The 25856-nt window shown below is 43.3% G+C and overlaps 1 protein-coding gene across 2 annotated transcripts in view; it reads left to right on the forward strand.

Annotated features, from left to right (window-relative positions):
- The first annotated feature begins 346 nt into the window (after positions 1-346).
- WWOX (WW domain containing oxidoreductase) overlaps positions 347-25856 on the forward strand; it is a 931628-nt gene continuing 906118 nt past the window's right edge. For both annotated transcript variants that reach the window (XM_081107852.1, XM_081107851.1), the window contains exons 1-4: positions 347-584; positions 6397-6461; positions 7319-7376; positions 9229-9407. In XM_081107852.1, coding sequence (XP_080963978.1) covers positions 478-584; positions 6397-6461; positions 7319-7376; positions 9229-9407 — 409 coding nt within the window. In that variant the 5' untranslated portion in view covers positions 347-477. The remainder of the gene's footprint in view (positions 585-6396; positions 6462-7318; positions 7377-9228; positions 9408-25856) is intronic.

The following is a 25856-nucleotide window of genomic DNA, read 5'->3' on the forward strand; positions in this document are numbered from 1 at the left end:
TGGCTGGTCCTGAACTACATTTCCCAGGATGCCCACTTGCAAGAGCACCTGTAGGATTGGTCAGAATAATGCGGACGTGCTTACGGGTCGCCTAGCAACGTGCGAAGTCCTGGGCCCTGACTGGATGTCCTCTCCCCTTCCCTGCAGCCGGCGTGATAACGAGGCTCTGCTCCATTTCCATAGTCCTAGAGCGTCACCAGATTTTACTTCCAGCTGAGCGGCAGTGCCATCTCCTCGGCACTTTTACTAACGTTCTTCTCAGGCTCCGCCCCTTTTACCCTGGCAGCAGAGTAAATTCCGGAAACTGGATTACAGCTACCGAATCGCTTGAGCGGCCCTGGGCGGCGTAGTACGCAGGCGCGAGCGTTTGGGTCTGGACGCGCGCGGTGCTCGGTTGAAGCGGGAGTGAGTTTCTGGGCGCGAGTCCTGGTAGCGGGCGGCTGATTGCACGGGGGACCCAGCGCCGCCTCTGCCGCCATGGCAGCCCTGCGCTATGCGGGCCTGGACGACACGGACAGCGAGGACGAGTTGCCCCTGGGCTGGGAGCAGAGAACCACCAAGGACGGCTGGGTGTACTATGCCAAGTAAGAGGGCTGCAGGGGAGCCGCCGGGAGGCCGCCAGGCCTGGGACGCACCTGCAGTGGGACGCACCTGGGACCTGACGGCCTCACGGGCCCCGGACACGGCTGCCATCGAACCCCGCCTGCGCGGGGCGGGGAATGGCCTGCGTTCCAGCTTGGTGAGGTCGGGCCAAGTGGCAGTGACATTGAGGAGCGTCCAGGCTCCTGAGAAGGGACCCCCCTCTCTCTGGGGCCTGGGTCGAGCCGTGGTCACCTGGGGGCGGCTAGGCGCGCCCTCTGCTGCTCAGGGAGCAGCGCTGCACAGTGCAGCGAGGGCAAACCGGCCTTATCAATCCCCCCCCCCCCCCCCCCCCCCCCGCCCAAATCAGAAACAACAATAAAAAAATGCAGGGGTCCATCTCTCTCCTCGGGTCTGGGGTGGGGACCTAGGAGTATGTTTTTAACAACTGTCCTACTGTATCTGTGTATATGTGTATACATATGTGTATACATATGTTTATGCACATATACTATAGCTAATATAGCTTCATTATAGTTTCACGGGAAAGTTTTAGAAACACTAGCAGAGTCTTTCTCCCTACACTTACTGTATGTACGACCTTGGGCCATTGACAGAACTCTCAGTCACAGTGTTCTCATCTGTAAAATGGGTTTATATGAGAGTTTTAGTTCAGGCAATGTACAAAAAGCACTTAGCTCAGGTTCAGTAAGTACCCTGTGCTCCGTAAATGTTAGTGTTTCAGCACCTCCTGAGGCCTGCAATTACAACCACCTGGGGACTGTCATCAGTACAGATTTCAGGTCTTCACAGAGACCCTCTTCACAGGTACCTCAGGTAGCAGACACCTAACGTGGGGAATCTTTTTTTTTTTTTAAAGCTTTCCAGGTGAGTCAGATTATGACTTGGCTTTTAAATCAGTGTTTTTCAACATCTGGTAAACTTAATTATATCCTTTACTTGGTTTCACCTCCAGAGATTCTCATTTGATTGGTGTTCCTCTCCTCGCCGTTGGTATGTTGTATAATCTTCCCCAGTGAGTCTAATCTACCCAGTATTACGAACCAACAGCAAAATAAGACCTTGCTGAGTTCATTCAAGATTCTTTGGGATCTTAACGTGCCAGTCGTTTTGCTGGGCCCTGGTTATCCTGAGATAAATGAAACACAGTTGTCACCCTTAATGAGGGCCCAGTCTTACAGGGTAGAGTGACAGTGAGGTAGTCCTGGTGCATTGTGTGTAGTGGGCAGCAGTCTGTCGAACAGCAGGCATGTATGGGTAGAAGGGCACCCTAGGCGAGATGACCCGGTAGAGTTGGCACCTGAGCTGTGCTTTAGAGCACAGGTAGAAGTGGGCAGGTGGAGCGGGCAGGAGGGCAGTCCAGGTTGAGGAAACAAAATAGAGCCCCTGCATGGTCTGCTGTGTGGTGATGTAGGAACGAGCAGATCCAGGCAGAGGAGGAAAGGCCTGGCTTATGGAGGCCCTTTTTGCCCCATGGAGGAGCTGGGTCAGGACCCAGGGGCCCACTGAGGGTTTGGAGCCAGAGAGTGACGCTGGGGTTGTGTCTTCAGAAAGATGATTTCTGCTCTGGAGAACTGAAGGGACAGTTTAGCAGCAGGGAGTTACTAGGCTGCTGCAGGGCTCCAGGCAGCTCCTGAACAGGCACTTGCTGTTCCCTGTGCCTTTTCCTGAAGGGCCCTTTCATCCCTCAGAGCTCAGCTTAACGCACTGCCCAAGGCCCCTTCTGCTTTTGCCCCACCCGGGTGCAAGCCTCCCAGCGCCTTGATCTCTGCCTCCTGGCACTTAGCATTGTCCATAGCTGTTTCATTCCTGCTTTTCCCTGATGGCTCTGTCTCCCTCCCTAGGCTGTAAACTTCCCGAGGGCAGGGGCTTTTTCTGGTTTACCCCGTATCCTCAGTGCTCAGCACTGTGAAATAGCTCCACGGGGAAGGAATAAGTTAACTCGGGTACTGAAGGTTTACCGTGGGCCTCCGTGGGGAGGTGGTGGGTAGGCCCTGGGACTGAAAAGATGTACACAACCGCTTCCTGCTTTCGGGACCCTCCTGCTCTTCGGTGGGGCCTGACCTTGTCCTGGCCACTCACCTCAGGTTCCGGGCTTCCCTTCTGGTTTGCCTGGAGCCTGGTGTTAGGTCTGCAGGTTCCCCAGCGTGTGCTCACCCTGCCTTGTCCCCTTGCCCCTGTGCCTATGTTGGGTGGCCTTTCCCACTTGCTTCCTTCCCACATGGCATCCAGTGTCTGGACGTGGGGCTCTTCTTTCATGAAATAAGATCTGTACATGCCAGCCAGCTCCTCTGAGAGCTTCCAGGAGCCCAGGCCCGGGGGCCTCAGGGAACACCTATGTGTTCTCTGAAAGCCACCCCCTAGCCTCCACCATCGTTTTAGGTCTCCCACTGGCCTGCCTGGCCCCGATGTTTACACTGACTGGTGACAAGGCATGGCTGGCTCCCAGCTGGGGGCACCTCGTTCCAGTCCTCTGTTCCTTGGCTCTCAGAGCTGAAGGATGTCTCGGACCAATCCTAACCCTGGATTCCCAGCAGTCCCCTTGATCTCTCCTGACCTGCAAACATCCTGACTCTTCTTTCCCCTCTGAACTCTGGGTCACTTGTCTTTCTCTTGGGGTTTGGGGACCTTCACTAACGGGCTAATAGAAGACTGCCCTTCAGGTAGTTCCTGTTTCCCAACTGTCTTCCTCCCATTGCAACAGGGCCATGCCCAAGGACAGGCCGTAGCTCATCGAAAGTGGTGTCTTGTGGAGTCCCCTTTCAGCCTTGCCCTCGTCTGTTGTGTGCTTTTGTTGGCTCCTGTCCTTCCCCACATGCCCATGGTGCACTCATTTACCTCCAGGCAAGTCTGTCATACGGCTCCAGGGCCACCAGTCAGGGCTCCCAGGGAGGGGCTGTTTGCACCACGAGAGAGAGCTGACAGGCCTTCTCCCCTACCTCTGGCTGAACCAGGAGATGGGGACAGAAGGGTGAGGCCTCAGTGTAGGGGCAGCCACCTAGACCTCCCTGGGTGGCCTACCCAATCCCCCTATTCTTCTGATGCCCTCTTGGCTGCCAGCCTAGCCCCATGGGGAGATGGGTCCCTCCCCCAGGGCTGGCTCTCCTCACAGGCAGCCCTGGGTCTCCCAGTGAACTTAAAGGAACTGCTTTAAAACAACAACAAAAACCTTAGAAGAGCATACTTGAAAGTGAAATCTATGCAATATAGCATGAATTTAATTTTGATCCCTTTGGCTTAAATAAAGATCACTGTTAATTATCTTTTTAAATGACAAAAAGCTGAATGAAAGAAAAATAAAAGAGGGCTTCTGTTTAAGGGAGAATAAGATAACACCGGGAACATGTGTCATAGTGTTTTGTGCATTAAAAGGTCACTTTAAGTTACAGTTAAAAAGAACACTTTAATTTTTATATGTAAGTATTAAGTTAAAATAACACTTCTATGTGAAAGGTGCGGCTCTTAGGTCTTCACACGTTAACCCATTCAGTTCTCTTTAACCCCAAGAAGTGGGTGCTGCTATTAACCTCATTTTACTGATGCGGAAACTGAGGCACAGGAAGGCCAAATAACCTCCCAGGGCACGTGGCTGGTGCATGGGACAGCCAGAACACATGGGCATCAGGCTCTGGAATCCTCACAACCAATTACACTGTCTTCACTTCAGCCAGGCCCCGGTCCTCCCACGGGCCACTGTGTCCTGCAGGGACGGTTGGCAATGTCTGGGGACAGTTTATGTTTTCACAGTTACTGGGAGGGGTCTATTGGCAGCTAGTGGGTGGAGACCAGGGAAGCTGCTGATCACCCCACAATGCACAGGACGGCCCCCACAGCAAAGAACCATCCCGCCCATGTGGCCGGGGTGTGAGCGTAAGAAGACCTGGCTTAGGCATTTTCTGTCAGAGTGGAGAACATGGCATGACAGTGTTTGTTTATTTTATTTAAAAAAAAAATATTTCTCAGGATAAAAGAAAACAGTGTTCTGAGTGAATGTTTCACCTTCTTGGGAAAGCATTTATTCATTCCACATGCTTACATTTGAGCACCTGCTATCGGCCAGGCGCAGGGCTAGGTGTCTGAGGGTTCATCTGGATGCTACAGAGTGTCAGCAGTCCACTCCCGGGGGCAGGTGTTTTGGAGCTGGGTTCCAGGCTCATTTGATACGTGCCTTTGGGATGACAAGCACTTTTAATGTCAGACAAAGGAAAATGTGATCCCATCGGTAAATTTCCCTGAAGAAGCAGGAGCCAGGCAAAGCCAAGAGCAGGAAATTTTATACATATTGTTGCCAGTGTTTGGTTTATCTGATTGCTGTTCCCTTAGTTTGCAAGAAGCAAGGGTCCTGTCAGCGAGGGGCCGGTTATCCTTCTCAGGGAGTCCGGGCTTCCGCTTTTGCAAGTAGGATTTGATGGTGGTCATGTACAGACAAGTAGGAGTTGGTCCTTGATACTGATATCCTTTGCTTGTACAGTAGATTGATCAGAGCATACTTGAAAGTGAAATGATTGGCCATTAATTTTAACTTAATTTTAATTATTGGCCATTAAAAATAAAACTACCAATCTCTGTTGCAGCTCTGGTGTCTCCTAGACATGAGTGTGTGGCCAGGGAGACTGGCTGACTAGATGCAGGTGGCACAGGAGCTCAGGTCCGCCTCTGAGTCCAGTGACCATGCTGTCCCTGCATTGGCCACACAGATTTTATACAAACAGACCAGAGGCAGCAGTTCCTGAAAAGATCTTGCTTTTGACGTGTAAAATTTTACAGCAAGTTTATGCTCTCCATACTTAATTCTCTTTCAAATAAGTGATAGAGAAGGAATATTCAAATTTTATCATCTAGAGGTCACTGATTAAATATTTTCTCCTTTGGCAGGGGGATGTGAACTTAGGAAATCATCCTCCCCTTTGATTCACTCTTGAAACACCCAGCTGTTTCCCTGATGAAGTAGTTTTATGTTTTTTTCACACTTTATCACCTGCCGACAGGTGTCTAGTCTGTTATTGGCTTATGATTTTAATTGTAACTTTGTATGCATTTCTGAGATGAAATGCTAAATTCGACACAGAGATCAGACTAGTTTGTATATTTGATTTGTTCAAAATAATAGCTAACACTTTTGAGGGCTTCTTGTATGCCAGGTACTGTGTTTAACCCTTTGTATGCAGTATCCTCACAACATTCCCCTGAGGTCAGTGCTGGTATTATTTCCATTTTGCGGATGAGGACGTTGAGGCCCTGAGGTTGAGTAACTTTGGCCAAAGGCGCACAGCTCGGTGACCTATGCACTCTTAATTACCTCTTGGGAGAAATTAGGAATCAGTAGTTAAAAAACGCTTTGAAATTATATCTGTGGGAAGAATAAACATTAAGAAGATTACAGTTATATCTAAGTATCTAAATATCAGCATTATGAATTTGACTGAAGTTTATCAATCTATCCTGGAATAAAACTAAAACAAATATAAAGCAAAGCTCCTCTCTGGATATTTGGATGGTTGAGCTGGCTTCCTAAAGCTGAAGTTGCGATCCTCCTCCCTCCCGCCCGCGCCCCCCAGCCAGTGTGTAAAGGCAGGCTTTCCGGCTTTCCGGACATTTCCACAGATTGCTGCTGCTTCCAATCTAGGGAATCGGACTTGCTGCAAACAGTAACATTTATGTTCTATTTCTCCCTGAATGTAAATTCACTGCTCTCAGGAGATAGTATTATTTGGGAGAGAAAAAATTTAATGCACTGGATTAATTTTTAGAAGTATGACTTTTACTCATTGTTGTTTTGTGAATTTTTTTTAATAGTCACACTGAGGAGAAGACTCAATGGGAACATCCGAAAACTGGAAAAAGAAAACGAATAGCAGGAGGTTTGTATTTTGAGGTCATAAAGCAACACCCTTTGTATGTAAAGCTTTAATTTAGATAAGAGAACATCCCAGGCAGGGAGGTGACAGGTCACTGTGTCATTCTTGGGAGGCCCTCTAATAGCGAGCCAGCAGGAGCTGGACTCTCACTCACAGGGGCTTGTGGGATTTGGCAGGAGGTGATGAGGTCTTTGGGTGGAGTGGTGAGGATGATTTCTTACCGGTCTTAAATTAAAAAGTACACAAACAGTAGAGGCCTTTGACTCACAGTTTATTAGGTTTTCTTATAGCTGCACTGATTGTAAGCTTGTTCTTGGTGCCTGTTGTGGGATTAAATATATCAGAGTTTGATGGGATTCCATCGAGATTGCCATGACTTATGGGTGCTTTTGAAGAAGTGTGTCACCCACGGAATAGAAGTATAAGAAGGTCTATACTTGAATAAACAGTATGTATCGATGGAAAAAAAAAATGGAACTGCTTTATATTGAATAAGAGGCATCGTGAGTCAGCATGCAAATGGTGTTGTAAAGATACATTCTGTGAATTCATTCAAGGGAGAATTCACATTGACTGGAGCAACCAGTAAAGTTTTCATCAAAAGCAGGAGCTGAAGCTGAGTGGAGAGTTTAAGAACGACCAAGAATGAAACAGAGTTTTATTTCTGAGCCAGAAGGAGAAATGTGGAGTCGTTTGGGCTAACGGGCCTTCAGCAGCTGCCACAAGGGGAACACGTGACCTGACCTGGGTGTGGTCTGGGGGCATAGGCTCAGGGGGCAGGGCCTCTCTCCTGACCAGGAGGACCCTGCTCAGTTCACCCACCCCTACCTCCTGTGCACTCAGTCTTTCCTGTGTTTCAGATTTGCCGTATGGATGGGAACAGGAAACGGATGAGAATGGACAAGTGTATTTTGTCGAGTAAGTGTCTACATAGTTACTGTTCTCAGCCATTTTACTTTTAAATATTTTTTATCATAAAAATAATATACATTGACTATAGAAAAATATGGCACAGTATATAACGTAATCTTAATAGGAATAACTACTTTTATAATTTTTGCATTTATTCATCCACTCTGTTTTATATACACACACTTTCTTAAAAAAAAAAAAGATGGAAATGTACTTTGTGAACTGCTTAGTAGCCTGTTTTTCCGCATAATGTATTTGTGAGCATTTTCACATATCCTTATATATTTTTCAAGTAATTGTTTAATGGCTATAGAGTATTATTATGTAGAGAGAGTGGGCAGTGGTGTTGTTAAATTCCTACTATTGGGCAGCTGTACCTATAAATAATGTTTTGAACATTCTGATCTGTAAAACTCTCTTTAGAGTAAGTTCCCATAACAAACAACAGTAGTAACCACATGTCTAGCACATTGTGTGAGCCAGGCGTGATTCTAGTCACCTTATACCTGTAGTAGTAGCTCATTCAATCCCCACAGTGCCCCAAGGGAGGCAAGCCGGCCCTGGGCTGCCCTGGCTGGTCATCTGACCTCCCTGGGCCTGCTGGAGGGGTGTGCTGGCTCATGTTAACACAGCTCTCTGGCGGGAAAGTCCAGATTTGTTACTACGGTGTAAGTACTTTCACCACAACCTGTTTCAAGCTCCCCAGTTGAAGTCACCGAGGAGTTGGGGAGAAATATTTATGCACATTGGGCTCTTGCAAGTCCATGTGAACTGGGTCCAGCATAGCACTGCTCTGTCGTCTGCGTGTAACATTGGAGTGCAAACGTTTATCTGGCAGCTATGGCTATAATTACAATGAAAGTTGGATTATTTTTGGGTCTCAGTATTTATAGGATGATAAGTATAGTTGTAAAACTATATATACTTTTACAAATCTTGAAATCTCATCTCTTTTTGGAAGTTCTTACTAGTTTTCAAGATATTTGAGGTCTTTATCTCAAATCCCAAGAATTTAAAATGCAATAAATACTTTACATAAGGAGTAACCTGTTAATCCATGTGTCCCAAATATATTTTAATATTGTTTTTATAATATTGTGATCAATTCCAAATCAAAATTAGAGTGCTTGTAGGAGGTATGAGTACAGTCTTAACAGGAAAATCTTTAGAAATTTAGTAGTTGGTCGGTTTCATATTTACTGTTGAGACTTACCATTTTGAGTTTTCTGTTTCTCTACCAATCTTCTTAGGCCCTTGCACAGGGCCAAAAGAGTTAATTGAAATCTACTAAAAAGAGTGACTGACAGATCTTATAGCCACATTTACATGAATTGAAAACAAACCTAAAGCCTTCTTCTTTTTTGAGATTTAAGGGCACAAGGCATAGTGTATGTTACAGTGTATTTTACAGGCAATTCTGAAGGAAAGGAGTAGATGACTCTCTTTCCCGGCAGGAGTGTAGTTCTTCTTGAGGCCAGAAGATAGACTACATGGACTTCAGTTCTTCCTGGGCTTAATAATAAGCCGTTTTGCCCTAGCTGGTTTGGCTCAATGGGTAGAGCGTTGGCCTGCAGACAGAAGGGATTCCAGCCAAGGGCACATGCCTGGGCTGTGGGCTCGATCCCCAGTAGGGGGCGTGCAGGAGGCAGCCGATCAATGATTCTCTCTCATCATTGATGTTTCTATCTCTCTCTCCCTCTCCCTTCCCCTCTAAGATCAATAAAATATATTTTTAAAAAAAGAAAAAAAGAATAAGCCGTTTTAGTACATGAAGAAAGGGGTTTGTCTAGCCTAAACTATAACATTAAACGCCTGTGCTCACTGCTGTGGGGTCACTGCTTTCTCCTTTTCTTTGCAGCCATATAAATAAAAGAACTACCTATTTGGACCCAAGATTGGCATTTACTGTGGATGATAATCCTACAAAGCCAACCAACAGACAGAGATACGATGGGAGCACCACAGCCATGGAAATACTCCAGGGCCGCGACTTCACGGGCAGAGTGGTTGTAGTTACTGGAGCCAACTCAGGAATAGGTAGGCCACTAGCTTTCAGTTATTTTTATTATTTTATTATTATGACTGCCATAATGAAATCTTACATAGTGATTCTCTAATTTAAAAACGTACTTACAGCCTTTTCAGCTATTGCTTAGTTAAAATCCTGCTCTCTCTTAAAATCCCAGTGTTACTATGAAAGACTGTGTAGGGGCTGACCTTGTCTTCTGTGAAAGATGCACACTCAGTGAAATATCGTGGCTATTTTGGTGTTCAAGGGTTAGAGACACCAGTCCCCCTCGTAAGAGTTTCTGACCTGGTCTGTGTGGTGTACGGACACATTCCAATTACTTGGGTTGTTGAAACCGAAATTGATTGGTTAGTGGAATAATAGGGAACAACGACGTATCATGATTTTGTTACTAAGGATACTGCAGGTTTCAGTTGGTCATTGAGAATATAATTTTCCTTTGGGTAAAGGATTTCATTTCTTTATAAAGTTGGACAATTAGTGCATGCCTTAACCTGTAAATTAATCCTCCTAATTGCTGGTGTTGAACCACAATGACCATCATGAGGTAGGTGGCTCAAGGGGTGTTCATGGGCGGTTAAGGAAGTAGCAGCAAAGCAGATGCCTGTATAGTAACTCTCCATAGGATTTTACTCTTACTTTGTCTTTGTCCATTTACATCAATATCTGGATCTGTAAGAACCAACTGCTTTGAGTAAGGATATGCATCTTAACTTATGGAGACAAAAGATGAGATTGCATTCAGCTGTCTTCTGGAAGGTTCTCTCTGTCCTTTGACTACTCCCTCCCCCAGGGCCCCTCCTTTGTCGATCTTCTCTTTCTCACCCCTTTGTTCATGCCCTGTCCTCTCTCCTTTCTCTTTCTTCATTTTCAGTAACCCCTTCTTGAAGTCCCAGAATCATTCTCTAGCATCATCAGCTCATGCTCAGGAGGTGAAAACACAAGTTAGAGGCTTAGTTATTGTGCAGGGTCTACACTCTAATGAGCTACAGTCTCTGAGCAGAACTTGTGACTGCACTTGTTTGTGAAGGCAAAGAAGCAACTGGAGTTTGTTTATTTCAGTGGTTCTCAACCTTCTGGCCCTTTAAATACAGTTCCTCATGCTGTGACCCAACCATAAAATTATTTTCGTTGCTACTTCATAACTGTAATTTTGCTACTGTTATGAATCGTAATGTAAATATCTGATATGCAGGATGGTCTTAGGCGACCCCTGTGAAAGGGTCGTTCGACCGCCAAAGGGGTCGTGACCCACAGGTTGAGAACCGCTTGTTTATTTGAAAGAGGTTTATTTAAAATCAATTCGCAGACCTCACCCTGGGCTCAGAATATGTTCAGCGCAATTTTCTGAACTTGTTTTGGGATGAGTTCTATATAGTTATCATTGGTAATCAAAACTGATGGCACTATATTAAAAATAATGGCTAGATTCGCAGTCATCTAAGAAAAAATATGTTGTGTTCATTACACTGACTACTGTTATGTGAGGTTGATGACCAATCAATACATGTAGCATAATTAAGAAAAAATAAGGACTTAAGTAAATAAACCCTTTTATTTAACACTTAGTTAACCAGAAAATTGACTAAGAGATTTCATTCCTTCACTCTTCTGCCTAGACTGCTTTTTCTTTAGTTAGCTATGTGATTACTGCTGACTTTTGGCATGAGTGTTTATACTTCGTCTGATGTTTGATAACAGACCTTCGGATATGGCTAATGCTCTGTCAGGGGTTTGCAACATCAGGCTTATGACATTGTAATCCTGGACGAATCGAGTAGGTTCATACAAAGAGCTATGTTGAGTTGGATGTTTAATCATGATTGAAGAGGAGGAGGATATTCTAAAACAGGGGGATAAGTGTGGTGTTGATCAGAATGGACCTTGAACCTCTTTGAGGAAAGCCCAGGACTCTGTGCCTCTTCACGGCTCCCATGTCCCTTTGAAGACTCTTCTTTCTTGATGTCCATAATCCATTTTGTGACACTGCAAGTGGGCATCTGTGGTCCCGACAGATACGGTGGCCAATTGTGAAGCTCAGGGAGAAAGGAAGGGATGTTAGGGAGGGTCGTAGGTACACCAGTGCTTTCAATATATTCAGTCACGGCTGCTATTTCCCCAGCTCCAACCTTCCCTCAGAAATTGCCTTTAACACTGCCCATTCCCTTCTCCACTCTTGAGAAGCATAAATCTAGGTGAGTGCTGAAGGTTTTTATTCTTAATTTTTAAAATAATATTGTACTGGGCATTCCAGGCAATCAAATCCTTGCAAATTACTTCACTCTGCAGCAGTGGTGGTATCAGGTTAAAGAAAAGAGGCTGAAGACAGGCACAGGGCTCTCGTCGTTGCTGAGTTAGCCTTTATGTCCCACGTGGCTGTCTTAGAAAGTGTCCTTGCCCAAGTAGGCTGCGGCTTCTAGATAAAGTCCTTCCTTCTGCTGCACTGTGAAATAGGCCAATTTACAAATTGCTATCACCACTTTATTTCTGCCCATGCCAAATCAAATAGCTGAATGCAGAGCGAATCGGGCATCTTCATTTCCAAGATTTCTGGGCATTCAAGAGTCATCTCCCATCAGAGCTTTCCTTAGCCGCTCAGGGAAGCCTGTTTTCTACGTCGGAGCTGTGAATGTCTGTTCTTGAGGCAGAGTAGGCTGGAACAAAACCTACCAGTATTTATTTGCATAGTGGTGACTCTGTGAATGAAAACATAGATAACCTCATTTTCTTTACAATTCTGATGTTTCTAGTGGTTAAAAAAAAAAAAAAAATTCCCCACAAGGCACTGCTCTGTTGGAATTGCTGTTTGTTGAAGTTCTCTCTCTTGTTGAAACAGATGATCAGATAGTGAGAAGGGGTCACCTTTCCTTCATGAACTCTGGGTTGTGCTAGGACACTGCCCCTTCCATGTGGCCTCTACGCAGATTTTTGTCTTGTCTGCTTCTTTCCCTGCTGTAAATGATATACATTCGTATTTTGAATTTTTGATATTTGACTTTACTAAGGCAGTTGTAGGGACTCCTAGTTAATTCCACTAAAAAAAGGTCAGGGTGATTCTGGAAGGTAGAAGAAGGATTTTGAGGAGCCATCAGAATAAAACATTATAACTTCAAGTGCTCTGACACTTGAAGTCTGTAGCCAGGAGTCACTGTTGACTGGAGTCAGCTGTCTAGATTCAGGCTGGCAAACTACGGCCCATGGGCTGAATCTGACCCGCCGCTTGATTTTATAAGTCAGGTTTCATTAGAACACAATCATCCCCATTCCCTCCCATGTTGTCTGTGGCTGTTTACATGTTACAAGCAGAGATTGGCCATTATGTCAGAGACCATATGGTCTGCAAAGCCTAAAATAGTTACTCTCGGGCTCTTTACAGAAAAAGCTTGCCAGCCCCTGCATTAGGTGGTCTAATTTCTTTCAAAGTAAAATTACCCCAACAGTCTCTAAATCTGACACATTTTAGGTAAAATTTAGATATATGGAATGTCCCCAGGCTACAGGAAGATTATGGCAACACATCATATATGACTGCTGGGGACATCCCACCAGTACCCTGCACTCCTTGCCTCAAGTCTGTTTCCCCCTAGTTAGGGAGCTGCAAGCTTTAGGATGTTGCCTCCTCAGAAACTAACACTCTTCTCTCCTTGACCTTTGTTTAACCAGCGTTCTGAACCCGAAGACCTTTGTAGATTGAAAGCTGTAGCTTGTGGACCTCTGTGTGGAGCTCAGCATCTCAGTATCCAGGGGGAAGTCATCTCTTCACCTAAAGCCTCTGCTAGACCAAGAGACCCGGACCCCGCAGTCTCAACTGCTAACCAGTAGAGGCAAGGGAGGAATTCGGTTCTGTTGGTGCTCACCTGGCACTGAGCAGGAAGGGCAGGCGGTTCACGACTGTGCGGAGTTAGGGGCTTGAGGACTCTGATTGGGTGAAAATGAATGGAAATGGCTTCAACATGGTGATCGTTAAATGCAAGCGTTATTGCGGAGTCTCGGGAGAGAGAATTTTTGAGGCGAGGAAATTTCTCATCATGGAAGATCCCATAGCTTCTTTTTCTAGACACACCCAATTTGGCTCTGCAGATAAATAGTTCATATAAAAGGCTGCCTTCTTGAATCTGAGGGTGATGTGCCCATCGAAGGCAGGATCCTTCTAATGAGGGATTGATTGAATGCCTGAATGTGGGACAGGCCCGCCCTGTTCGCTGTTTCTTGGCAAGGACAGTTGTTGAAACTCATGCAGATTGTTTCAATGAGCCGACAGATTTTTCATAATCATATTTAAGGCATGAAATCCAGGTTTTGTCAAACATCCATTTTAAAACTATTAATTATGAGCAGTTTAGATATTTTCAGTCTAATATTCATTGGTAATGATGAGAAAACTTTCTTAATTGCTAATCTTAAATCAGTAGTGGATAAAATCTGATTATTAAGTCTCTTTCAGAGTTTAGGCAGGATGAGCCTTCATAGCGGGACTATGTCTAATGTTGTGGCTTTAAATTTAGAATAGCCCGGGCTGGTTTTGGTTTTTGAGTCAGAGGATCCATTGAAAAGAACAAAATGTTTTTCTCCTTGAACAAATACAAGCTTGGTACCTTGGTAAACTAGTATACCAGTAAAATATATTTTAGGACTAACACTTCACTTTTCTATGTGGTCACCTTCCTAAGGTTTATTACAAGGATGCTAATATGTGTGTATATATATGCCTATGTATGGATAGGTATACATACACATACTTAAATATCAAAATTTATATGTTGTGAGGTAAAAAGCCCATGTGCAAACTATCAAAGTCACCCCTAAATTTATTCCCTTCAATGAAGGTACCAGATTTCCCATGGGCAAACCCAAAACGTTGTATAGTATAATTTTGAAATTGGTGGTTTGGGCTTAGAGAACCCGTTTGTTAAAGCTCAGGGTCTTGTTCCTAAATCATGTGTTGTAGTTACAGTGTGAAGTGTACTTGCCATACTCTTTTATCCTGCACATCATCACCATGATGAATTCATATCTAGTCTAAATTCTACCAGTTCTATAGTAATACAAGAAAATTACTTTTCTTCCTGTAAAAAAGTGTATTCTCAAGATTTTTAAATCCACACCTCACAGTTATGAACGAGACTGGTTTCCTTTGTACCTTTAGTTCTTGGTTTTCGTTTCCACACCTTGTGTTACTGAACTTTGCCTTTCGCTTTCTCCGAAAGATCCCATGAATTTGAGGCTAGAGCTAACTTACAGTCCTCTTTGTGGTTAAGACTTTATTGTATGGGATCATTTACACTTGGGATCCTCAGATGTCTGATTATAATTTCTTTTCCAATTGTCAACAAAACTTAAACCAGTGGGATCTTGGCATTTATCTTCTTTTAAAGAACCTGGTGCTTATTAAGTAGAGGACAATTTCTGTAATAATCTAACCTTTTGGTAATTTAAACTCTCATTTTAAATTAAAAACATTTGTGACCACTTTTCTTTTATGCTAAAACATATCTGTTTATTACAAGTAAAATGATTTTGAAATTATTTTGTTCTGAGTAAATATTGAGATTTTTGACTATCTTGGAAAAAGTCCTTGAACAATTGTACATAAAATTGAGATTTATTATCTTACGAATTAAGCAACTGTTCTATATTTGCTATTCTTAGACATTGACTATGCATGGAAATAACATGATCAGAGTATTTGAGAAACTTTATACTAGTATGTTTCTTTCTAAAAAGACCAATTGAAGTATTCTAATGAGCCTCATCTCATAATTTGGACAATCTCATAAAAAACTTATTTAAAAATATTAAATAAATAATATAGAGAGTAATGTATAAATAATGTACCTCATCTCAATTGAAACTTTTTTTTTGTTTCATGAGATCAGTTGAATTGCATACTTGCATGTAGGTTTAGATTTTAATTTATTTGTTATAGTGCCAGCATATGACAGATGAGAGTTACATAAGCTATTGTTCAATGACAAAACGGTTCAGAGTCCTAATTTAAAGAGAATATTTAAAAATATGATTTCTATTCTGGTTGATATTACAAGTGTTTTATAAGGTTTTAAAATTTGGAAATTATTTTACATTATACCCAGTTTAATTAATTTGATCTTAGAAAAGGTTCCACATATTTTCCCTGTAAATTAATCTGAAAGAGAACCATCTACTTATATGTTTTCTCCACTAGAGGGCTCTGTTGCCCTTTGGTAGAGTTACACAAAAGCAGTAGCATCTCAATATAGTTTTCCTCCACTCCAGCCAGGCTTGCTTTCATTTTTGTTAAATAATGTCTCTTACTTTTCTAACATATCTTTTAGGTCTTATACTTCTTGGTGAAAGAGTTCAAACTGAAGACTGTTACTAGTGTCATGTTTGTTTCTTTTTATTTCTCACCCCCGCTTTTTTTTTGTTTTTGGGTGTTTTTGTGGCATAAAATGCCAAGGATGAAGAGATCCATTTAATAAAAAGGTCTATTGTATTCAGGGAGCAGCCTGTCCTGCCAAATTACACGAGGGCATGTGCTTTCATGACATTATTGGTTTTGAGTGTGCTGTCCTATCAATAGTGTGATTTTTTTTTCTAAGTGGAAATTTAAATATTTAAATACTGATGCCTCTGTTTAAGGTCATTTAGAATGCCTTGGTGATCTTATACTTCTTTTAAGAATATAGAGTTTCCCTGCCCCTGCCACCCTGGCCTTACCACCCAGTATTATATAATTTATTATATTTAGATTGTTTATTAATGATATGTTCTTGGATTAGAAGAAAATGTGCCCTTTTGGGCTTAGTATATATTTCTTAAGTAAGAGAGGGCACATTAAACCAAATACTTAATTTGAACCAAATAGCCATTACTCTACACATACAAGATCTTAAGGAGGGTAATTTTTATCTTGGCTCCATAACTGAAGTTTGAGGCAGCCCGTTAATTGCATGCTTCAGTTCTCAAACAGAAATTTGGCCCAGAAAAGAAAACACTTTTGGCTTTATAAAACTGCTTATTTTCAGATTTTAAATGGGGATAAAATGAATACACTGTACCATATTACATTTATTTATATTATTCTTTCTCTCAGCAGCCTACTTTTTCTCTTTTGAAAATGAAAGGGCCTGAAAGCATTGTGAACTTACTTGTAACATTGCAAAACTATTTCACCAGAGTAAAGATACTTTGGTCGTTCATGTACAGGTATAATTGTTGTTTATCAAATAAAAGTTATTAAAACGATGGTTATTCTGGGAATTATTACATATTTTATAGTAAAAGACATGTTGACAGTTGAAGGTCACTTATTTAGCATGATGCAGCCCACTTCTTTCCTGCACTTTCTGAAGCGTATACACAAACTTCATATATGAGTCCTGAACCTTTTGCAGAATAAAATTTGGGGGTCAATAGGAGGGCCTTCTTGCAAAAATTTCTTAAATAAAGGGCTCCAGTAGATTGACTAAAAGCTAGAGTTTCTTGCCTAAGTTCATTATCTTCCTTTGGCTTAATAACACTGCATTTCATGAAGTGCCAGTCTGTATCTACACAAGCCTAACTAAATGAGGTAAGCAGAAAGTGTCTTCCTTTTGATGAGTTGTGTGACATGGTTAGAACCTCATTTTTTCTTATCTGTGAGTTATTTGTTTACCAGGCTGTGGCACTTGATTTTCCTTGTTAGAAGCCATATTCAAATCGTGCCATCTCTGTAAGCAAATCGAGGTTTCCTCACTGGACTCTGAGAGGAGACCTAGCATTGTGTGCATCTGCGAGACAGACAGAAGGAGAGAGTTTATGTGGGTGAGATGCGGGGGGGGGGGGGGGGGGAGGAATTTATTCCAGTGTTTTACTATTTCTCCCTAGGTTGGGGGAGGGTTGGGTGGGTGGATGGGGCAGAAGAATTACAGAGAAACTAGCAAAGTGGATAGAGCTAGTTCTTACATATTAACAAATTGTCTCATATAAAGAGAAACAAAATCAGAACCAAAGAAGTTTCTTGTGCAGTCGTGTGGAAACAAGTTAAAACTATCAAAACATTTTTCATTATCATTCCTACCTCTAAAATTTGCTTAATTATTCTGGCATAATTAGTATTTACTGATCACTGTAAGATTATCTTATGTTACTAGCTCTTTAGAATATATAACGGTTCTGTACACATTGTATTTAATTCTTACCACAGTGCTCCCAGCCATCTTGAAGTAGTGTCAGAATGAAAGCACAGAGGGGTGAAGTAACTTCTCTGAGATCACACAGCTCCTGAGGGATGGGTGCCTGCAGAACTAGAGCAGAGAACTTCTGACACCATGTCTGGGGCCGTCTTTGTTCTATTTGCTGTCTTCTTGTTCCAAGGAATAGTGCACTCTCCTGACCAGGCTCTTCCCAAGCAGCTCATCCAATCTGAAATCAACAAAGTTATCTTAACATCGGTGAAAGCCCACTCTGTGCCAAGCTGTGTGTTGGGTGTGGTGTCTGTAGGGAGGGAGGCAAATGTGATCTCTGAACTGCTGGGCAGTCATGAATTAGTAGACACTTTCTCTACCCAGTTCCCCTTGGGTGTTACTATAAAATGGGTTTCGGAGAGGGGAGAGAGGGGGGAAGGAGAATTATAGAGGAACCGGAGCCGGTATTTGTCAAGTCGTGTTTATGTCAGGTGTGTGAGGCCGGATCAGCTTTACATGCCTTCTCATAAGTAGTTTTAAATTGTATGTTACTGTTATAAAACATGAATTTTTAATATTTAGCATTTTATTTAATATTAAATAAAATATATTTAATATTTTATTCTTAGCATGTTCCCTTTCTTTTCTTTTGTGATTTTCCTACTTAACTGTGGTTCATGAGCATTCTTCCCTACAACATCTTAAGTGGTTGCATAGTATTTTCTATATGATTCTAACCAGTCTTTTACTGTGGCACATTTGGGTGGATTTCATCGTTTTGATAACGGTAGAATGGAGACGAACAATTTGTAATTAAGTGTTCTTACCTATCTGTGACTATTCTATCGTTTTATTTCCTGGAAGTGGAGTTGCTGAATCAGAGGATTTGTTCCTAACCTTAATATCCTGGCTGGTTTTGTCAAACCACACCCCTGGGAGCTTACACCAATTGAATGCCTCGCATCCTTGCCAACCTTGGCAATTAAGATTTTTTAAAAAGTATCACTTTAATTTTCATGTCTCTGATTGTTAGTGAGATTGATCAGCTCTTCGTACGTTCCTCCATTTGTATTTACTCTTTTATGAATTGCCTTTTCATCTTCTGTGCGTAACTATTGGCTATGTATTGATTGCTAATTGATTGCTTGATTCATGTAGTATAATTTAATTTTCAAAATGTTCCTTTCTCTTAGAAGTTAATTTATCTCAAAGTGTCTATTACTTTAAGTACATATTCAATCTTGTAATCAAGAGGAAATTCATGAGAAAGAAGTTGGCCTACCTTCCTAGTCTGCTCCACTAAAAACTTTTAAGCATAGATGTCTCATCTATCACACTTCAAATCATGGGCACTGCTGCTTAATGCCTGCATTTAAGGAGGAAGCACCCCAAAAAATGCACAGTTGGTCGGCTTGCAATGGCTTAAGTCCTACGATAACATAATAGGTGACATTTGGTTATTTTGGTTTTACAGATTTCTCCAGATCATCTATTAATGGCCATAACCACTCTTCAGAGCTTTTCTATGCATTTTCTCATTTGATGAGCCTGGCTCCTGCGTGGTGAAATTGTACCACTGCTGAAAATAGCTCTGCTGACAGTCAGGGGAAGCTTGATAGGTAGCGGCTTTCTGTCTGGAGAGGCGGCAGGGTACAGGAGAGGGAATACTGACTCGGGAAGCAGACGTGACCTAGTTTTGAAACCTGGCCTAACCACGTCCCATCTGAGTGGCTTGGGGCAAGTTACCTTCCTTCTCTGAGCTGCGGTTCCACATCTGTGAAACATGGATGATATTTCTGCTCTGCAAAGATGGGAACTCCAGGGCTCCCAGGGAATTGCCTGCTCAACGTTGCAGGCACTTAATAAATGGTCGTCATTTTAGGGATGGGAGGCCAGGCTATCCAGTTACTGAAATTAGTTTGGTGTTTTCCTAGCTTCCTGGTTTTTGGATCTGTAGAAGGCTGCCGTAATATCTGTGAGTTTGTCCTAAAATGACCTCTCTAAATCACTGTTTTAGGCATTGACTTGTCTTTAGTAGGAAAGGAAACATTTTAGACTTTTTTTGTTTGGAGATCAGATAGTAGCTTCATGCAGAAAAAGAATCAATAGAAAGAAAAAAAATGGGACAAAGTTAATTTTGTTGCAGTCAAGAAAGAAAAAAAGATACGTTAAACTTGGCATGGGGGGTGGGCAACTGGGAGGAAAACTATTACATCTTAAATGAATGCATCCCAGTAACATCTTTATTATAAGAGTTTGGCATCAGAACACATGCTCCCTTGAGTTTAGGGTGGTTTATAGGACTGCCTGGGACATGAAGCATCAGTGTCCAACTTTGCTGTCCCATTTTCTTGATCATACCAAAGAATATGTCATTGGATAGAATTTTATCAGCACTTGAAAAGGTATGGTGAGTTTTATTGGAGACCATTGGGACTTGTTAGAAGACTGGGCTATGAGGCAGAGTGTCATTAACTTATGTGACCTAAGGCAAGTCACTTAACTATTTTGAGCCTTCCTTTCCTTATCTCTGCAATCCAGAGAAGAATAATTTCTGTCACTATTTTCTAAGGATCAACTAAAACACAGCGTGCGGATGCAGTAATGGAGAGAGTACTGTGATTGCTTGCAGTTGGGGAAAAGTCACCCAACAGTTGTCAGAAAGGAGGAAGAGGATGGAGAGAGGAAGAGAGTCATTTAATTCCTAATGGACAGAGTCAAGTAGGACCTCTAGATATTTTCTGTCAGGATATGCTGGCGTCAGGTAACTTTGTTGTGCATTAGGCAATCGATTTGGTGGTGATGACTAGACACATTGAAAGGATGCTGTCCCATCCAGAGTTGACAGGCTGCGACTTCAGCCAGATACTTAAGGGCGGAAACCTTTGGAGGCAGAGACGGCCACGGGGGTAGTTGTGCTGAGGTTTCATAGGTGGAAATGTCAGTTCTTGCCTAGTACGTTTTGTCCTGCTGGGCTCACGGTCCCACTGGGCAGGCCCTTATCCCCGCTTCCAAGGCAGAGCTAATGCAGATGGACTGGTAAATGGGAAGCGTGCACTGGGTGCCTGTTTGCTTATGTGACATCAAAATTGCCAGCAACATCTTGATTCTGGAAACCGTTTTCCTGGTGATCACATGAAGCAGAATGAAAATAATCAATCTCTTTCAAACGGAGAGACTCTGCTGCGTCAGCCGCCAAAGGCTGGGAGGATGAAATCTCAAAAGTTTTTTCATCTTTCACTCTAATGCCTTCAGCTTTTCTGCATCGCCGCGTCGTCCAGCGGGGCGGCCGTGGCTTCTAGATTCAGCAGCTGGGTTGCAGAGGCTTCTATCAGCCAAGGGGTCGTCACTGCATTCCAAGTTGGCATTACAAAAAGAAATAAAAAATGCCATTACAACTTTATCTATTAGCAAAGCAAGTCTCAATTCTAAGCTCATGTACAGTTAGCGGATTGAGTGTTGGACAAGGTGGAGAGCCCTGTAACAGGTCCATACGGGAAAGCATCTCGGGCAGGGGGAGAGGCAGGTTTTTGGCAACGCTCACCATCCTCTGAGCCTGAAGAGCCGACTGGGGCCTTGTCCCTACCAGATGTAGCATTTGCAGCCGGTCCAGTGTTTCTCCCGGTCTTACTGCCTGTTGTCCTGACCAGGGAGGGACTCACATGAGGAACGCAGTCGTGTTTGTGCCATTATCCTGGCAGTCTTAGACATACCTGCGTGCACACATGTACACCTAACACTCACATGCTCCTTACACATACCTTGCTTATTAGGACAACACGCATTTGTTCGTTTCATAGAGGTCAGACGTCCAAGATCAGTTTTTCATGGGGCAGAAGTCAAGGTGTCAGCAGGGCTGGTTCCTGGAGGCTCGAGGGGAGAGTCCATTTCCTTGTCCTTTTTGAAATCTCTAGTGCCCATCCGTGTTCCTTGGCTTGGGGTCCTTCCCTCCACCCTCACGGCGCATCACTCCACCTTCTGCTTCACCATCACTTCACCTTCTCTGGAGTCAAATCTCCCTCTCATATGCCCTGGTGCGCTTACATTTAGGGCCCATCTGGTTCTTCAGGCCGGGTGGTTTTGTCTGGAACTCTGGTGTCGTGTGCCTCAGTGCTCTGCATCGGGGAGCAGCCCTCCGCTGCCTCATGTCCTCCAGTTTGAGCAGGATGCTGTATACACATCTGGAACCTCACTGTGTTGCTACTGAGTAGCTTGGCATCACGGGAGAGTGATTAAGGGAGGGGAGCATTTTCATTCTGCTCATTCCTCTAGCTGGGGGCCATCTGGCCAAGAGTAGAGCTACCCAATCAGGGCGGAGGTTTGTAGCCTCGATCTGGCCCTAAGATGATTTGTTGAGGCCACACAGACATGGCCTGTAGTGTTGCTTGTATTGATTAAGATTACTTGCCAACATGTTAAAATCTTGATTTCTGACTATTGAAGGTTCAGAGAGCTGGGAACACTGGGTTCCTGTGTCCACCGGGGTTAATTGCCCTGAGCCTGAGCCTGAGCCATGCTGCCCCCTGCAGGCTGTTTCCTGCAGGGAGACAAGGGTGTCTCACATGGTCCTGTTACATTACCTGCCAGGTCCTTTGGAGGCTGAGTTCCGAGCCCTGTTTAGGGTGTGCAACAAGGGCTGCTTGGAGGGTGTGGACTGGCTGGCTCACACCCACAGTCACTCCCTTTATGTGGTCATTTGTGTAGTCAAACATTAGATGACTATTGAATTCCAGGTGCTGTGTGTCTTCAGTGTTAGTGCCAAACAGAATGTACACAGTAACCTTCTAGAGTTACACACTAACCAAACTATTAGCAGCTTCATCTTTGTGCTTCTGTGTTCCTTATACTATACTGTTTTTTTAAAAACATACATTTCTTACATTTCTTTGTGTACTTGTATGCCTCTGTGCAGATTCTAATTATTTCTGTATTTTTAAATTTGTATTTAAAAGTACAGGAAACTAAAACCTTTCCCCTTCATTCTTGAGAAGATATCTACACATGAACCACCAAATGTGTTCCTGTAAATTAAAGAGAACTTTTGTTTAAATCTCGACTGATGCTTTTCAAAGTCTTACTGATAGTCTCTGGATTTCTTAGAGTTCATTTGCACGAACGCATCTTCTGAGTAACCATAGGAAGCAGGGTGAGTGAAAAGTCACCCTCACTAGAAGAACAATGTGTAGATTCTCGAATTTATGTTAATCACAGTTCCACTGCTTGCCTCGTGGTAATAGGCACGCAGCTGTATTATGATTCTTTGAAAGCGTATGCTGTGTCTTTGGATGCTCATGCTTACAGTCTATGCAGTAATGTACTGTTCAGATAATATTTGCTGGAAATTAGTGGTTAGTTTGAGTGGCACGCGTACTCCCTCTCTTTTTGTGTGTGTGTGTGTGTGTGGACAGATTTCTTTTGCAGCTCTGGCTTGCTCTCCATAGCTGGCATCTGCGCTCTGCTCCGAGTTTCGCCTTAGCCTGGAGCTCTCGGCTCTCCGCTCCTCGCGCTGCTGATGGTGGAGCCGAGCCCTGCTAATGCTGGTGATTAATCTGACAATGTATACCAGCGAGATTTTATAATTGCCATAATTCTTCTTTGCTCCATTCCCTTTCCCGGCTCCTCAAATGGCGCAGCAGCTGCAAAGCACAGCATTTGAACGTAAGATAGAGAATTGTAGCTTAAACTTCAGATTTTACATTCTGTCAGGCTGCAGGGAACGTAGTCGCATGTTTGGATACTATTTGGATCAACAAAGTCCAAGCAAACTTTTTATTACCTAAGGTGTAAAATTTAAAAGCTAATTTTCAGAATTTTAAAATTTTAGGAAGGCATATCCAGCCTTAAAGAAGTGGCTTCTAGAGCTCATATTTAGTTATTACAAAGCTCGGTCCTGTTTGCATTGAAGAATTTAATAGTGGATACTTTCCAAAGGATACTTTAAAAACACACACAGTCATATCATGTGTTTGGTTTAAACTGTCCCAGAGAAGTACCTGAAAGTGAAATAATTTCAAATTAACCTCTGAAGAACAAAGGCTGATGGCTTTATATGTCTATAAAGCTCGAACTACTGACACTCCCAGGCTGCTTGCCATGCGAGGCTAATCATGGAGATGCCAGCTGACAAAAGCAGGGGGTGTACTGGTGAGGCCGAGTGGGGCTGGGAAGGGAACAAAACACCACAGAGTTGTCACGTGCAGAAATGAGTGATGCAAGTGCACAGTCTGTCGAATGCTTCTATCTTCCTAACCGATTCCGTGGACCCTGTACAGGCATTTGGGAGTCACATGTGTTCTCTTACACACTCCTCGGCTGCTTTCATGAAGAAGGGCTTTATATTGTAGGCTCTGTGTGTGTGTGTGTGTGTGTATGTGTGTGTGCATGTTGGTGGGGAGAATTCACTCTTGTGACAAATAAGAAACAGCAAACATCGTTAATGTTGACTTTACAATTGGTGCAAATATTAGTATTGGATTTCAGAGTCAACATGCGAGCAGGATGGCTCTGTTTTAAAGCCCGTGTTAGAAAACGAACGTCTGTGACTGATGGCACTTCTGGACAGCTGTCAGAAGTCCTTATTTAGAGATTAAACCACATTTCCAATGCTGGGCATTGCAGTAAACAATAGGATGGATGTTGCAAAGACCACTGTCTGTGCACACGGTACTCGTCATGCCTGCTGAACCTGACCTATTCTCTAGGTCTTTGGGGAACCATTAAGCCCTCTTCCCTTCATTCCCTTTAACCTTTTTTTCTGTCATGACAATTGAAATGAGATTTTTCTTTTTCATTACTTCTGTTCTTCAAAGCACATCTCTGGCTCACATCTTCATTCTCTGGTTAGTTTCAGATTTTACTTTAATCTTTCTGTACATCAGTATCTGTCATTATGGTATTTAAGCTCTTGGAAGAATTTGGCAGTTGCTAACTTTTTGAGAAAATAAAGCGCTCCACTGTTGTAATGCTCTGCTCGTGCGGAGTTAAAAATTCACATTCTCTGGCTGAGCTTGTGATGATTTAGATGCTGTCTGTAATGAATAGCCGGGGCTCTTTTCCTTGTTGCAAAGAGGATAACTCCGGTTTCAGAAAGCTTGACTGTGTCTTCATGGCGGATGCGAGAAGAACCAGGAGAGTGTGAGAACGTTCATAATATTGTCATACCGTGCTCCCTCGACACGAGTGCGAGTGAGGAAATCTAGCAGAAAACATTAAACTGAACAAGAAGTTTCTGGTACCTTGCGGTGCTGGTGGCACAGAGAAGTGAGAAGAGAGGCACACATGGAACAGGGGTTGCCTGCACATCGAAACGTCCAGATGCTGTCACAGTGCAGGCGCTGCCGTATAGACAAGCCTGGCTCCCTGGGGCTCTGTAAATGAGGACAGGGCCTGGCTGAGAGTCAGGGGGTGCAGGCTCTCCCTCAGGCTCCCCTCCTGGAGAGAAGACACCCACAGTTCCTCACCCAGGGCCGTGTTAGCGCCGGGCAGTGTGTGAAGTGTACGGCATGACTTCTAGTGTTTAATTCAGAACATGATGCTGCCAGCTCCCCTGTGGTTGACCAAATGTGGGGACAATTTCTCTGTGAGAAGGGGAGGCTTTCGTTTCCTTAAAAAATGAGCTTTTCAAACAGTGTTTGAGTTCCTTTCAGAAGCATCAAGGAGGGCAGTGCAGTCGGGGGAGTTTCGGTTTTTAACCCTGCAGTCGTTCAAGTTTTGTTGTCCCTGGAAAGAAAATTTTGTGAATTGTGTTCATATGTCTGAGGTCAGCTTTGTTGATTCCTGTATAGTCAATGATAGGAGATTTTTCTGTTCTAGGCACTGGGATTTCTTTCTTCCATCCATGACCTCGATCTAAATCAGGCTTTCTTTTCTCTCTGCTACAATTTTCAATTATCAGTAGGCTAGGAGAATAATTGGAATGAAAGTATTAGTGAAAAATAAAACACACCCACTAAAACTGACCCCCAGAGGATAATGTGAAGGAAAAGGACATCTGTGGGCATGGCTATCTAACTCTTTCTCTACTCGATCTGAATTCTTTTGGGAATTGAGCACATAAGCCCGTGTGCATCGATGCGGCTTTTGAGATCTCTGGAGTAGAGAATTCACCTTTGGAACTGGAATTTATTCAGCATGCATATGTGGGCCGATGATTGTTTTATATATGCCTGCTATTGAATGATGAGTAGGTGCGATAACTATATATAAAATTATATTACAGTCCAAGAGGTGCTTTTACGAGGCAGCCTGGAAATAGCATCCGATTTTCTTACGGCTTTTTCATGTCCATTTTGATGAATCTATTTATTACTT

The sequence above is a fragment of the Myotis nattereri genome (assembly GCF_964212035.1).
Source record: "Myotis nattereri genome assembly, chromosome: 15".
Taxonomy (NCBI): Eukaryota; Metazoa; Chordata; class Mammalia; order Chiroptera; family Vespertilionidae; genus Myotis; species Myotis nattereri.